We start from the raw sequence: 12,214 nt of genomic DNA, 5'->3' as shown, positions 1-12,214 counted from the left end.
CATATTGAAAACAATGCCCATTGAAAATAGCATTTAGAACTTCTCTAAAATATTTTCATTATTGTCTCATCTTACAATAAAAATATAATTATATTGTAACAGAATTTGACTATAGTCAATATATGTAATGTAAATTGTAAAATGCTTTAATTGTTTACAGTTAATTACTTCAGATTGAAGCATTAATAACACAGGTGTGCCGCGATAGAAATGTGCATTTCCAAGTGTGTCGCAGTCTTAAAAGGTTTCAGAACCACTGCCCCATGGGGTTCTTTTATTAGAGGGTATTAATCTACTACTACTAATAATCATTTCTATAATGCTAATAGACATATGCAGTGCTGTATACATTATATGCACATACTTTCTCTGTCCCTAGAGGGCTCAAAATCTAGATTTTAAGTGACTTGCCCAAGGACACAACGAGCTACAGTGGGAATTGAACCCAGGTCACCAGGATCAAAACCCACTGCGCTAACCATTAGGCTACTCCTCCACTTTTAACGTGGTAGTTTGTCTGGGGCTCTTTTACAAAGGCAAGTAAGAGCCTACATGCGTCCAGTGTGCAGCAAATCAGCATTACTACCCGGCTACCGCGTGCACCGGACGATAATTCTCAATTTGGTGTGTGCTGAAAATACGGGGTAGAAATTATTTTCTATTTTCTACCGTGTGGTGCTTATCTGGTAGTAAATGGCAGTGGATGCTCGCTGCATGCCTATCATCCGGGTAGTGCATGAGACTTTACCGCTAAGTCCATGGGTGGTGATAAGGTCTCCAGCCGAAAATGAATTTGCATTGGTTTTTATTTTGCCGCATGTCCGTTTTCTGGCCCCTTTAAAAAAGGCCCTTTTTCCAGGACGCAGCAAAAACTGGCCTGGCGAATGCCCACAAGTCACACTTGCGCTTCTGCAAGTCACTTCTTGCTTAGTAAAAGGACCCCTCTGTTTACACAGTTTAACCCATGTGTTAGTCATTTTTAAAAATTATTTTTGGCATGTCTGTGTTAATCGGCTAGTGCGTTCTGATTAGCATGCTCTAATTGCATAATGTAGACAATGCAAAAGCACTTTGTGTCTCTTAAATATTTCTAAGATAAGCAGCATAAAATCTGTTTTACTGTTCTGGGATCTTGCCAGGTACTTGTAACCTGGATTGGCCACTGTTGGAAAGAGGATACTGGACTCGATGGACCTTCAGTCTGTCCCAGTATGGCAACACTTATGTTATTATATAATTTCTTGCAGGTTTTGTGCAACCGACCTGCAAAGAATAAAACAGAAATATGCCCTTAAAAGTACCACTTTAAATCTGGGCTTAGTGCGCAGGAAAATCCCAAATTAGAATGTGCTAAGCCTAGATTTTAGTTCACTATCATAGAAGAGCTTGTATATTTGGTATTGCCCACTTATAATAATTGTAGTTTTTGGGTTTAGATTTTAATTTTGTAATTTTAATTTGATGTAATTTTGGGGGTAGATATTCAAGTGATTTAATTGGCTTGATATTTAGTGACACATAACCAGTTAGTGACTCTTATTTTACAACACACCCCTAAACTGAAAGCTAGCTATTTTGGGGGCAGTCCAGGGGCACAGTCAGCACTTATGCAGTTAATTGCCGATATTTAGCACTTAACCGCCTAAGTTAAGCAGCAAATTCGGACTGCATAAAACACAGTCCTATCTTTATGTACTGTCGCTTAAGAGGTAAAATGCTGAATATTGCACTAGTATTCATTATGTTATCCACTTAGAACCAGATTTGGTAAAATTGGAAAACTGTAACTGTTAACCAGATAAGAGATAGTCAGCTGTAATTAACCTGGATATTAAGAGCTGGTGCCCAGACATGGCCTGGCATTGAATATCTTGGAATTATGCCAGGAGGAGGAGTTGCCTAATGGTCAGCACAGCAGGCCTTGATCCTGGCAACCTGGGTTCAATTCCCACTGCAGCTCCTTGTGACCTGGGGAAGTCACCTAACCCTCCATTATTCCAGGTGAAAATAAAAACAACACCAACCCCCCCCCCCCCCCCCCCCCCCCACACACACACACACACATACACACAGATTGTGAGCCCTCTAGGGACAGAAAAAGCACCTGCATATAGGGGGAGATTCCACATAGGACACCTAACATTCCATGTCTAAATCTAAGCGTATTCCATAACAATGCACAAAACTTAATTGTCTTAACAAGCCATTCAGCATTGTTAACAGCACTTAACAAGCAATAATGAGCAGTAATTGTCAATAAGTAGAAGTTATATGCATAACTCACTAAGCATATGCTGTAATGAACTGCACCTAAATTCTAAAGTACGCAATTCAAAACAGGCATGGCTAAGGGCAGGGAAATGGGTATTTTGTGGATGTTCCCAAATTTACACACATTGTTATAGAATATGGCCCAGTCTGCGTAAATCTACACACAGGGATTTATGCCACGTTTTCATTGGTATAAATAAAGGCACATAGTTTTAGGCACTGGGCTATCAACTAAGCGTATTCTCTATACCACTCATAAATATTATAGAATACGATTAGGCAAAAATGATTTCCACATGGATTTTCCAGGTTCCATATATGGAATCTCCCCCATAATAAGTACAGCACTGACTACATCTAGTAGCACTAGAGAAATTATTATTATTAGTAGTAGGGCAGCTTAAGACACTCATAACTACTGGCTGAATATCCACCCCTTTGTGTTTAAGCTGTAACTTGTATACCACTCAGCTCCCTATATTAGGTATGCCATGGTCTATAACAATTTGTATTAAATAAAATTAATTGTCTTGTCTTCTTCCTCAATGATACCCTACTTTATCCTATTCTTCCTGTTTGGTTTCTATGATATTATGCCTGCATTACACTGTCAAGTCTTATCAAACAACAAATGGTATTTCTGGGTCTACCAAGGGCTACCAGTGCCTATTACAAACCACCAGAAATAGACCCTGTAACTGAAGGGTATGGCCATATTGGTTCAGATACTCACAGGTACTGTGGAGCAATATATCTGTCCTCTTCTTTCACAGGCAATATGAAGTATGGAACCATATGGATGGTGCCAGTCCTGTCAAGATATTGACCACGATGTTTCTGAGACAGCTATGGCACAAATAAGATAGATATTGAAAATACCAGCTCAAAAGAAATATGTTTATGTTTATTCCAAACTTGATATGCTGCCTAAGCCCCCATCCAGACCAACCTCTTGATCAAAACCCTCACCCTGGTCATAAGCCCCCCCTGATCTGAACTCACCCCAATCAAAACCCCCCACTGAGATCCATATCAAAACACCATCTTTCAGTTAGACCCCCCCACCCCCAAGGACCTACCATCCCATATCTGGTGGACTACAGGTCCTTGGGCAGGAGTGGCCCTTATGCAGGAACATGACCACCAAGTCATGTTTCTGCATAAAGGCCACCAAAGACCCCCTAGATCACTAGGTATGGTCCGGTAGGGGGGGGGGGATCCTTTGGGGGATGGGGGGCTTGTGATCAGGGTGGAGATTTGGATTGGGGGAACAAGATCAGTGAGGGGTGCAGGTACTGCTCAGGGCAGTGGAGGGACAAGACTGTGGCCCCTTTAAGATGCAGCCCAAGAGTATCAGGCCACGCTTTCAGGCTCCATATTTCCAGGCCAATGGATTGACGCTGCATGTGAGGTGGCTCACAGGCAGCATTATTAGTCCTTTAATATGGGAGTCAGCAACCTTCGGTACAGAGACTCTACAGATTGGTGACTCCCATGATAAATCAAGATGCAGTAAAAGATCATTTTTTTTTACTGCACCTTGAAAACTTCCTCCCTTAATCGGACTCTTTCTTCTTTATAAAACAGATGCAGCACATACCTTGCACCAAATCACAGCATATAAAGAAGAGTTCAAAATCAAAGATTAGAAGCCACACTCCTATATAAAACATAAAGATATAATATAAATCATATCGTACAAAACTTTAAAAGGAGACTTTTCCTACCATATAATTAAAAATGAACCCTTTTAAAGTTTAGTTTAATGTAATTTTATATTGTACATATCTTTATGTTTTAAATACAAGTATGGTTTCTTTTCTTTTTAATTCAATTTTAAAGTACATAATCAACAGAAGCACTTCTACAGAATAGTAATTTAGAAAGGGAAAAGCACAGAACAGAAATAGCAACAACAGGGGGACTCAGGTGAGAAAATTTAAGACTGAACTCCCCCTGCCCCCAACGCACATACACAGATCTGGGATGGCTCTACACCCCCTCCCCCCAATATTTGAGCGGAGTGGAGTTATCAACATAGGTTAGTGTTAAGATGGGCAATTTTATGGTTAACTCTAGTTATTAGTAACTAGGTCCCACTTCATAAAATGGGACATGTGCTAAAATAGGAAAAGTTAGTGGTAAAACAACATATCTTAAACGGTAGCCCACATTGATAACTATGCCCCTGAATGTAACTTAACCACACGTTTGCAAAGAAAATTTAAAAACAAAGCACCTAGTTGAAGAATGCCAGGCCTAAGAATAAGAAATTACTTCCACTTCTTTTGAGTGCTTCTTGTGACATCAGCAATTATTCTAGCTTGCAGTTCATAAGACTGCAAGCCCTCTAGGGACAGAGAAAGTACCTGCTCATAATGAGGGCCTCAGTCGCAGAACTTTCTAACGGTGAGTTTTCTGCAGTGCTGCTAGAAACCCAGCATCAGCCATGTGCAAGAACCACACCTTGCCAGGATCACGTGCTGAGTTGGTGGGAAGGCCCCCTCACCTGCTGAAAATGCCAGAACATGTGCCCCATGCCCAGAGGCCCCTCATCCATCTATGATAAGGGGCTGCACATCTCTGACACTCCCCCACTTATGCAGAGATGCCACATCACCCTGTTCCAGGCTGCACATTTTGGGACAGTTCTGGATATATCACCACCCCATCAATGGGTACCTTTCCTGACTCACAGTCGGGTCATGCTTTAGATTTTCTGTTCACTCTCCAAGATTCCTCTCTCTTTTCTGGTTCTCTCCAGTCACTTCCTCTTTCTTGGTCTGATCACATTTTTCTTCTCTTCAAACTTTCTAGTCCCAGTGTCCCTCAGACATCAGTACCTTTGCCCAATCTTTGGTGATAAGCGCTCTCTCATCTTGAGATTGATTCTCTCTCCCCATCTTTGTTCTCGACCCCTCCCACCTTTACCTCTGGCTCCTTGAATGCACAAGTTGAAACTTTGCACTCAATTCTTGAGTGTGGTCTTGATACGATTGCCCCTATAACTTTTCTACAACCTAAATCTTCTTGCGGCCAACCCTGGTTCTCCTCAGACTTACGCTTACTTAGCTGTCAATACCGTCAAGCAGAAAGGTTCTGGAAAAAGTCTGGATCGCCTTTGGACCTTCAGAAATGCAAGGCTCTCCATCTATTAATATAATCGTCTTCTCAAAAAAGGCAAAAAGGACTTACATCTCAGATAAGCTCTTGAAATCCCCTAATTCCTCTAAAGATCTCTATTCAATTTACCGGCAGTTATCCACGCCATCAAAAAATGTTCTCTTACTTAACGCATCTCTTTCTGCAGAATTCCTCTCTTTATTTTTTGTTAACAAAATTGATACTTTGCATAAACTATTCTTATCCCCACCTGGCCTAGCATCCTCTACCCTGTTGCCCACTTTTGTGGCCGATGCTCCTGCCCACTCTCAAACTGGAACTAGTAACTGGTCCTCTTTCTAACTGCAATCGGTTCATTCACTAAAAATGCTTTTGGTCTCAATGAAGTCTACCTATTGCCTAAACCAGTGTTTCCCAAGTACGGTCCAGGAGTACTCCTTGCCAGTCAGGTTTTCAGGATATACACTATGAATATGCATGAAAGAGATTTGCATATAATGGTAGCTGTATAGGCCAATCAAGTTTACGCATATTCATTGTGGATATCCTGAAAACCTGACTGGCAAGGGGTACTCCAGGACTGGACTTGGGAAACACTGGCCTAAATGACCCAATCCCATCCTCATGGTTTAAAATACCCCACCTTTGTCTGCTACCCACTCTCTCGCTTATTAATCTCAGCCTATCATCTGGTAGTTTCTGACTGAGCAGGGACTGCACACCTGCCCCAGTCTGGCTCCCCTCAAATTTCACAAGTTGTCTGAGGGGGCATTACAAGACATGTGCAGCTACCGAGGGCCACCACCTGAACCCTGTCTCCACCAACATGTGTTTTCCAGGTGATTTGGCATCCACCAGGACTTGGAGATACTCCAGTGCCATTTCTGCAAGATCCAGAGGTAGGACCCAGGGCTCATCAGGCGCATGAGCAAGCGTCTCCAATCCCAGGCACCCCCACAGCAGATATCCCCTCCAGTAGCTCTGAGCCTCATCCTGTATGGATGTGTCATGGGACAAACATGCTCTCTGCATTACTGGCATGTCATCTCATAGGTCAAACCAATGACCTATGAGCCACCCACATACAGTCCCCCCCCCCAACTACCCCTGTACTTGCCTAGCGCTGCCCACCTGAACTATAGAATGTGTGTGATTCATATCTGCACTATGTTCACACACAGGTCACCCTCCAGCAGCAGCCGTAGGAGCAGGGGAAGAGGGAGAAAGAGGAGAAGGGTTTTCTACCCCTGGCTGCCCAGAACCCCCCCCCCCCCCACCAGCCAGCCAGCGCCCAGCCTATAGCTGACTAGCCAGCCACCCCTCAGCCACCCACAAAGAACAGCCAGCAGGAGCTGGTGCTAGAAGATCCAGGCCAGTGGGAGGTGCCCTACACCCCAGAGGCTGAAGCTGCAGGAGCCACAGGAGGCGGCTGTGGAGGACCTGTATTTAGACATGCATGATGGGGGATGAAGAGGCAGCAGAAGTGCCACCTTAGGCTGCACCCCTGCTGACCTTACCAGCTGCTGCCCCTGAAGCCATGCCTGCAGGTAACTACCCACTGGCGGGTCTGTTGGGCCATATCCTACAGCAGGTGACTGGGCAGTGCAATAACATTCATTAGAGGTTTGCTGCACTCCAGGCCACCCTCCACAGCCTCGCAGAGGCCATCATGAGGCAGCAGCAGCAGTAGGGGCAACTGTTATGACTGGGGATGTGAGCCCTTGTGCCCTGACTGAGCACGGTGAAGATGGAGTGCACCGCACTCGGTCAGGCAGCCAGGCAACCCCTAGCTTCACCTGCACTTAGCCACTATTCCCCAGGAGTTGAGACCCTGGGTTCAAGTGGCCGGCAGGACTTCCAGAACCGGCGGGGTTGCAGGACCACCGACCAGACAGGTAGCCAACAGACACAGTCCAAGAGCCAGGAAAACAGTAGAGCTGAGAATAGTCAAAACACAGTCCAGGGTCAGAGGCAGGCAGCAACACAACGCATGGTCAGGAAACAAGCCAAGGTCTGGAACACCGAAAATACTGGACACAGGATAACCGACAAGGAACACGAATGTGGACCACGACCTCTATGCAGCAGAAGCCGAAACAACGAAGGGCTGGAGGCAGTGCCTTAAGTAGGGAAGGAATTAGGCTCAAGCATGTGCAGCTGATCCAAGATGGCTGCCCCCATCAGCAGAGTAGCACAATGCCCAAATATGGGCTTCCTTCCTGTTCTCATAAACAAGATGGCTGTCCCCTCCTGAGCTAGCCAAGATGGCTACTGTCCTTGATCCAACCAAGATGACGGCTGCCAGAAATAGGAAACAGAAACAGACCCATCCTGGAGAAACCACATCCAAAATAGCCGGCTATCTCTGCCGGACCGCGCCTCGCTGGCGAATCGGCCACACAGGCCTGGAACCAGGTGAGGAACGTAACAGCAACTGAATTGAAACAGGATGCAACACCTCACTGTAAGTAAAAACAGTGTTTATTTTTTAACAGCCAAATACAGCTAATTTGTTGTGTTTCTAGCACAGCTGTACAGCTCCATTATTCTGAAATACATATGCAATGGCTTGTGATGCTTACATCAGCTGTGGTCACCAAAGTCAGTGCATGGCTGGGAAAAGGAAACTGAAAACGATGGGGTGGGAGAGAGGGGAGGATAAATTGTACAATTTGAACTCTGTGCTCACGTTCATTGCAGATACTCAGCACTTACCAGCGTCCCTTCAGAAGTCAGCCAAACGGAGGGTGAGGGTATGTGGGTGGTGTTCGGGGTGCCATCCAGGGAATTTAACCTGCCACCATACGGTGTATGTCAATGCTAAATGTAATTGATTTTCATTCAAATAAACTTCTTCATTTGAAGTGGAGTGGAGGAGTGGCCTAGTGGTTAGTGCAATGGACTTTGATCCTGGGGAACTCAGTTCAATTCCCACTGCAGCTCCTTGTGACTCTGGGCAAGTCACTTAACTCTCCCTTGCCCCTGGTACAAAATAAGTACCTGAATATATGTAAACCGCTTTGAATGTAGTTGCTAAAACCTAAGAAAGGCAGTATATCAAGTCCCATTTCCCTTCCCTTTCTTCAAAATATTTCTCATTGGACAATCAAAATCTCAGAACATTTAACAATAGAAATATCCAAATATGGGAGGAAAAGCCTCAGAACCCAACGTGGGACTTTTCAAGTGTCCTCACAGACCTTTATGGATTACCTTATAGGCATAAAAACCTCCCATCTGTAAATCAGTTAATTTTTGATTTTTTTTTTTTATGTATGCTTATAAATTCAAAAGTGATTAGATATCTGAAAATCATTACAAACTTCTGAGCATACTACTGAAAGATCCCACCAATGGTGGCCAGAGTTTCGCAAAAACTGCTGCTTCAGGGTATTCGGGACCAATTTAGTTTTGTCTGTGGCATTACTGCTCATGATGCTCAGAATGGTGCTCAAAAGTTGTCGTTGTCATCGTCGTCGTTGCCCCCCCCCCCAGCTATAAAAACAAAAAAAGAAGACCCCAATAGCCCCAATCCCCTCCCCAACTCAGAATCCCCACCACCTGTTTAAAAAATGAACCCCCTTTTAATCCCTTCAATATCTACCTGTTCACAGGCTTAACTGAAATTTCCTAGGATCTAGTGGGGTAGGTGGTGGGGTGGAGTGGGAACAATCCTTATTTGCTCCTGCCTTGCTAGTACCATTTTCCAAAATGGCACTAGCTGACCACTTACACTATTTTGCCCTATAAAGAGAGGGTCTACTTTGCTCTGCTAGAAAGGGTGTGTTAAGTGCTATTATACCCTGAGGGCAAAATAGCACTTAGTCAACCAGCACTATTTTGGAAAGTGAATCTGGTAGGGCAGAAGCAAGCAGAGATCATTCCTGCCCTCACTAGACTCCAGGAAGTTTCAATTTAGTATGATATCTCTGAGGGCTTGAAAGCAGTGGTTCAGGTTTTGAATAAGGGTCAGAGACTCTGCATGGGGGCAAGACTTCTGGGGACTTTACCATCTTTTTTTTTTTTTTTTGCAGCCTAGGTAGGTATGTGGGGGTACAGGAAGTCCCACAGACCACCAATAATTTTGAACAAATGGGAATAGGAGGACTTCTGAGGTCCATGCTGGGCCTTTTAAGTACCACCTCAGGAACATCGGTATGCATGGTAGTGTGTAAATGCTCCTGACGTAAAGCTAATGACACCTCTTCTGATGTAGTTAGGTTTCCCAGAATTATGCAGCTTGCACTTTACTGCAAGCTATACTAGTCCAACTGTACAATAATGAGCTACTGTGCATGCATTTACATGCAAAGCAGTTCATTTCCCTACCATTGCTGCCTCATTGTGGGAAATAAAGCATAGAACTTTGCATTAATCACAAATTTTGCACAATGTTTTCCTTTTTGCTGTGGTGATGCCATTGCCTGGACACTAATGCTTTAGCACACAGCTTAATAAATAGGCCTCAAAGTGGTGCTTTTGGATTTTAAATTGTTGCATTCCTCCAAAATTGTATTTCATTTAAGAATTCGGTTAATACAGATACACCTCTGATTATCAAAATTTGACAGGTTTCTCACCTTATGAAACTCATTCAGCTCTTGCATCCGGTCAAAGTCCACATTGTATCTGTACCAGTTCGGGGTGTGCAGCCACCTGTCCAACTTCCGTGACCTGTTACCTATAACAAGGTCTGGGTTGTTTGAGTAAAGGGTAGGAAACTGTCCCCCCTTGCAGTATGGGCTTTTGCTGGAATTCAGGGCAGCAGAGCGAAGATCTTGGAAATATTTCACACTAGCATTTCCCAAGGTATTGCCATAAGTAAACAATCTGTTGGGGAGGTACCCACAATACCTGTAGAATACAATAACAAAACAAAACACATACATTGCATGTCACGTGTTTACCCAGTTGCTATGTATACCATTTTTCTATTTACCTCAGTCTAGAAGAGAAGCAATCAATCAGAAATTGGACCAATGATTCATTCAACCAGTATGAAAATATGGCCTAGCATTTACCAAGTCAAGTGAAATGAATTGTCTATTAGATACCTTCCAAGAGCAAATAATGTATTATGCACAGGGCTTTTTATCTATCTGTACATGATGGTTAATGGCACTATATACCAATACCTTTTTGTCTCTGCTTCAGCTCCTAGGAAATGATAGAAGGGGAAGAAACGTCTCACACTTTTCCCTCTGAACTTTGCAAGGTGTTGCCTTTTGGTGGGGGGGGGGGGGGGGGGGTGGAGGGGAGGGGAGGGGAGGAACTAGATGGAGAAGGTTGTTCTCTGTACTGGCAAATAGAATTGGGGCACTAGCCCTCAATGCTCAAGACTGGCCCTTCCACTAGACAGACTAGGCACGCTCCTAAGGCAGAAGAATTTGGGGAGCAGCAGTGCATGAGTTTTCCCCCTGCCACTCCCCTCCCATACCAACCCAGAGAACATAGGTCACTGCAGGGGCCTGAAAAGCATAGGCCAGCCCTGAAGCACTGCTTTGTCATTAAAGCACACAGAGAAAGAAGGCGCACAGACAAAGGTCTTTCTGAAGCCAAAACTTCACAGGTGCAGCTCTGACGAAGCAGAAAAGTGAAACAGCAGCGCTCTTTTGAGCTCACCGGACAAGTAGAAAGACACATCCAGTCAAGTGCCTGTTTTAATCATATGACAACACTAACGTAAAAACTAGTGAAAGTCGGAAGGAGAAACGTTCCTCAAGTATATACAAAAAAATTTTAAAAATATAAAAAATAAGATTTAAAGAAGATTACTTGACCAATAAGGAGGTTCGCCCAGCTACTGTGGTAGATAATAAACTCCACAGGCTGAGCTTCTGAGGTCTTTTCCTTCAAAGAGTAAAAAAGTACTAGCTTGCTATCCCGCAGTAAGTATAATATACCACTGCAATCCACATAACAAAAGGAGCAAGTTCCCACATGCCATCTTTTTCTTTTGATGTAGGCACAGGAAAAAAAGATATTAAATGCTCCCAGGTTTCAGCCTAATTAATGTTTGTTTGTTTTTTAATTGTACTTTTAAACAGTGTCTGATTGTTAAGCACCTGAAAACATCTCTGCATGAATACAGGGAGTCCCTCTAACCAGCCCATCCAAATGACACGATTTACAATTTGTTAGTAGTACTCTAACCGATGAAACCAATACTTCCTCTATATACAGTGGTGGAAATAAGTATTTGATCCCTTGCTGATTTTGTAAGTTTGCCCACTGACAAAGACATGAGCAGCCCATAATTGAAGGGTAGGTTATTGGTAACAGTGAGAGATAGCACATCACAAATTAAATCCGGAAAATCACATTGTGGAAAGTATATGAATTTATTTGCATTCTGCAGAGGGAAATAAGTATTTGATCCCCCACCAACCAGTAAGAGATCTGGCCCCTACAGACCAGGTAGATGCTCCAAATCAACTCGTTACCTGCATGACAGACAGCTGTCGGCAATGGTCACCTGTATGAAAGACACCTGTCCACAGACTCAGTGAATCAGTCAGACTCTAACCTCTACAAAATGGCCAAGAGCAAGGAGCTGTCTAAGGATGTCAGGGACAAGATCATACACCTGCACAAGGCTGGAATGGGCTACAAAACCATCAGTAAGACGCTGGGCGAGAAGGAGACAACTGTTGGTGCCATAGTAAGAAAATGGAAGAAGTACAAAATGACTGTCAATCGACAAAGATCTGGGGCTCCACGCAAAATCTCACCTCGTGGGGTATCCTTGATCATGAGGAAGGTTAGAAATCAGCCTACAACTACAAGGGGGGAACTTGTCAATGATCTCAAGGCAGCTGGG

The 12,214-nt window shown here is 43.8% G+C and overlaps 1 protein-coding gene across 1 annotated transcript in view; it reads right to left on the bottom strand.

The window, feature by feature from the left end:
* The window catches only part of FAM166C (family with sequence similarity 166 member C), a 59,930-nt gene that overhangs the window by 32,392 nt on the left and 15,324 nt on the right, over positions 1 to 12,214 (bottom strand). The window contains exons 2-3 of the mRNA XM_030195543.1: positions 9,975 to 10,248; positions 3,005 to 3,117 (exon numbers count right to left, since the gene is read on the bottom strand). Of these exons, the coding sequence (XP_030051403.1) occupies positions 3,005 to 3,117; positions 9,975 to 10,248 (387 nt within the window). The remainder of the gene's footprint in view (positions 1 to 3,004; positions 3,118 to 9,974; positions 10,249 to 12,214) is intronic.

Source organism: Microcaecilia unicolor, chromosome 3 (genome assembly GCF_901765095.1).
Source record: "Microcaecilia unicolor chromosome 3, aMicUni1.1, whole genome shotgun sequence".
In the NCBI taxonomy this organism is placed as follows: Eukaryota; Metazoa; Chordata; class Amphibia; order Gymnophiona; family Siphonopidae; genus Microcaecilia; species Microcaecilia unicolor.
This window is presented reverse-complemented; position numbering and strand designations above follow the sequence as displayed.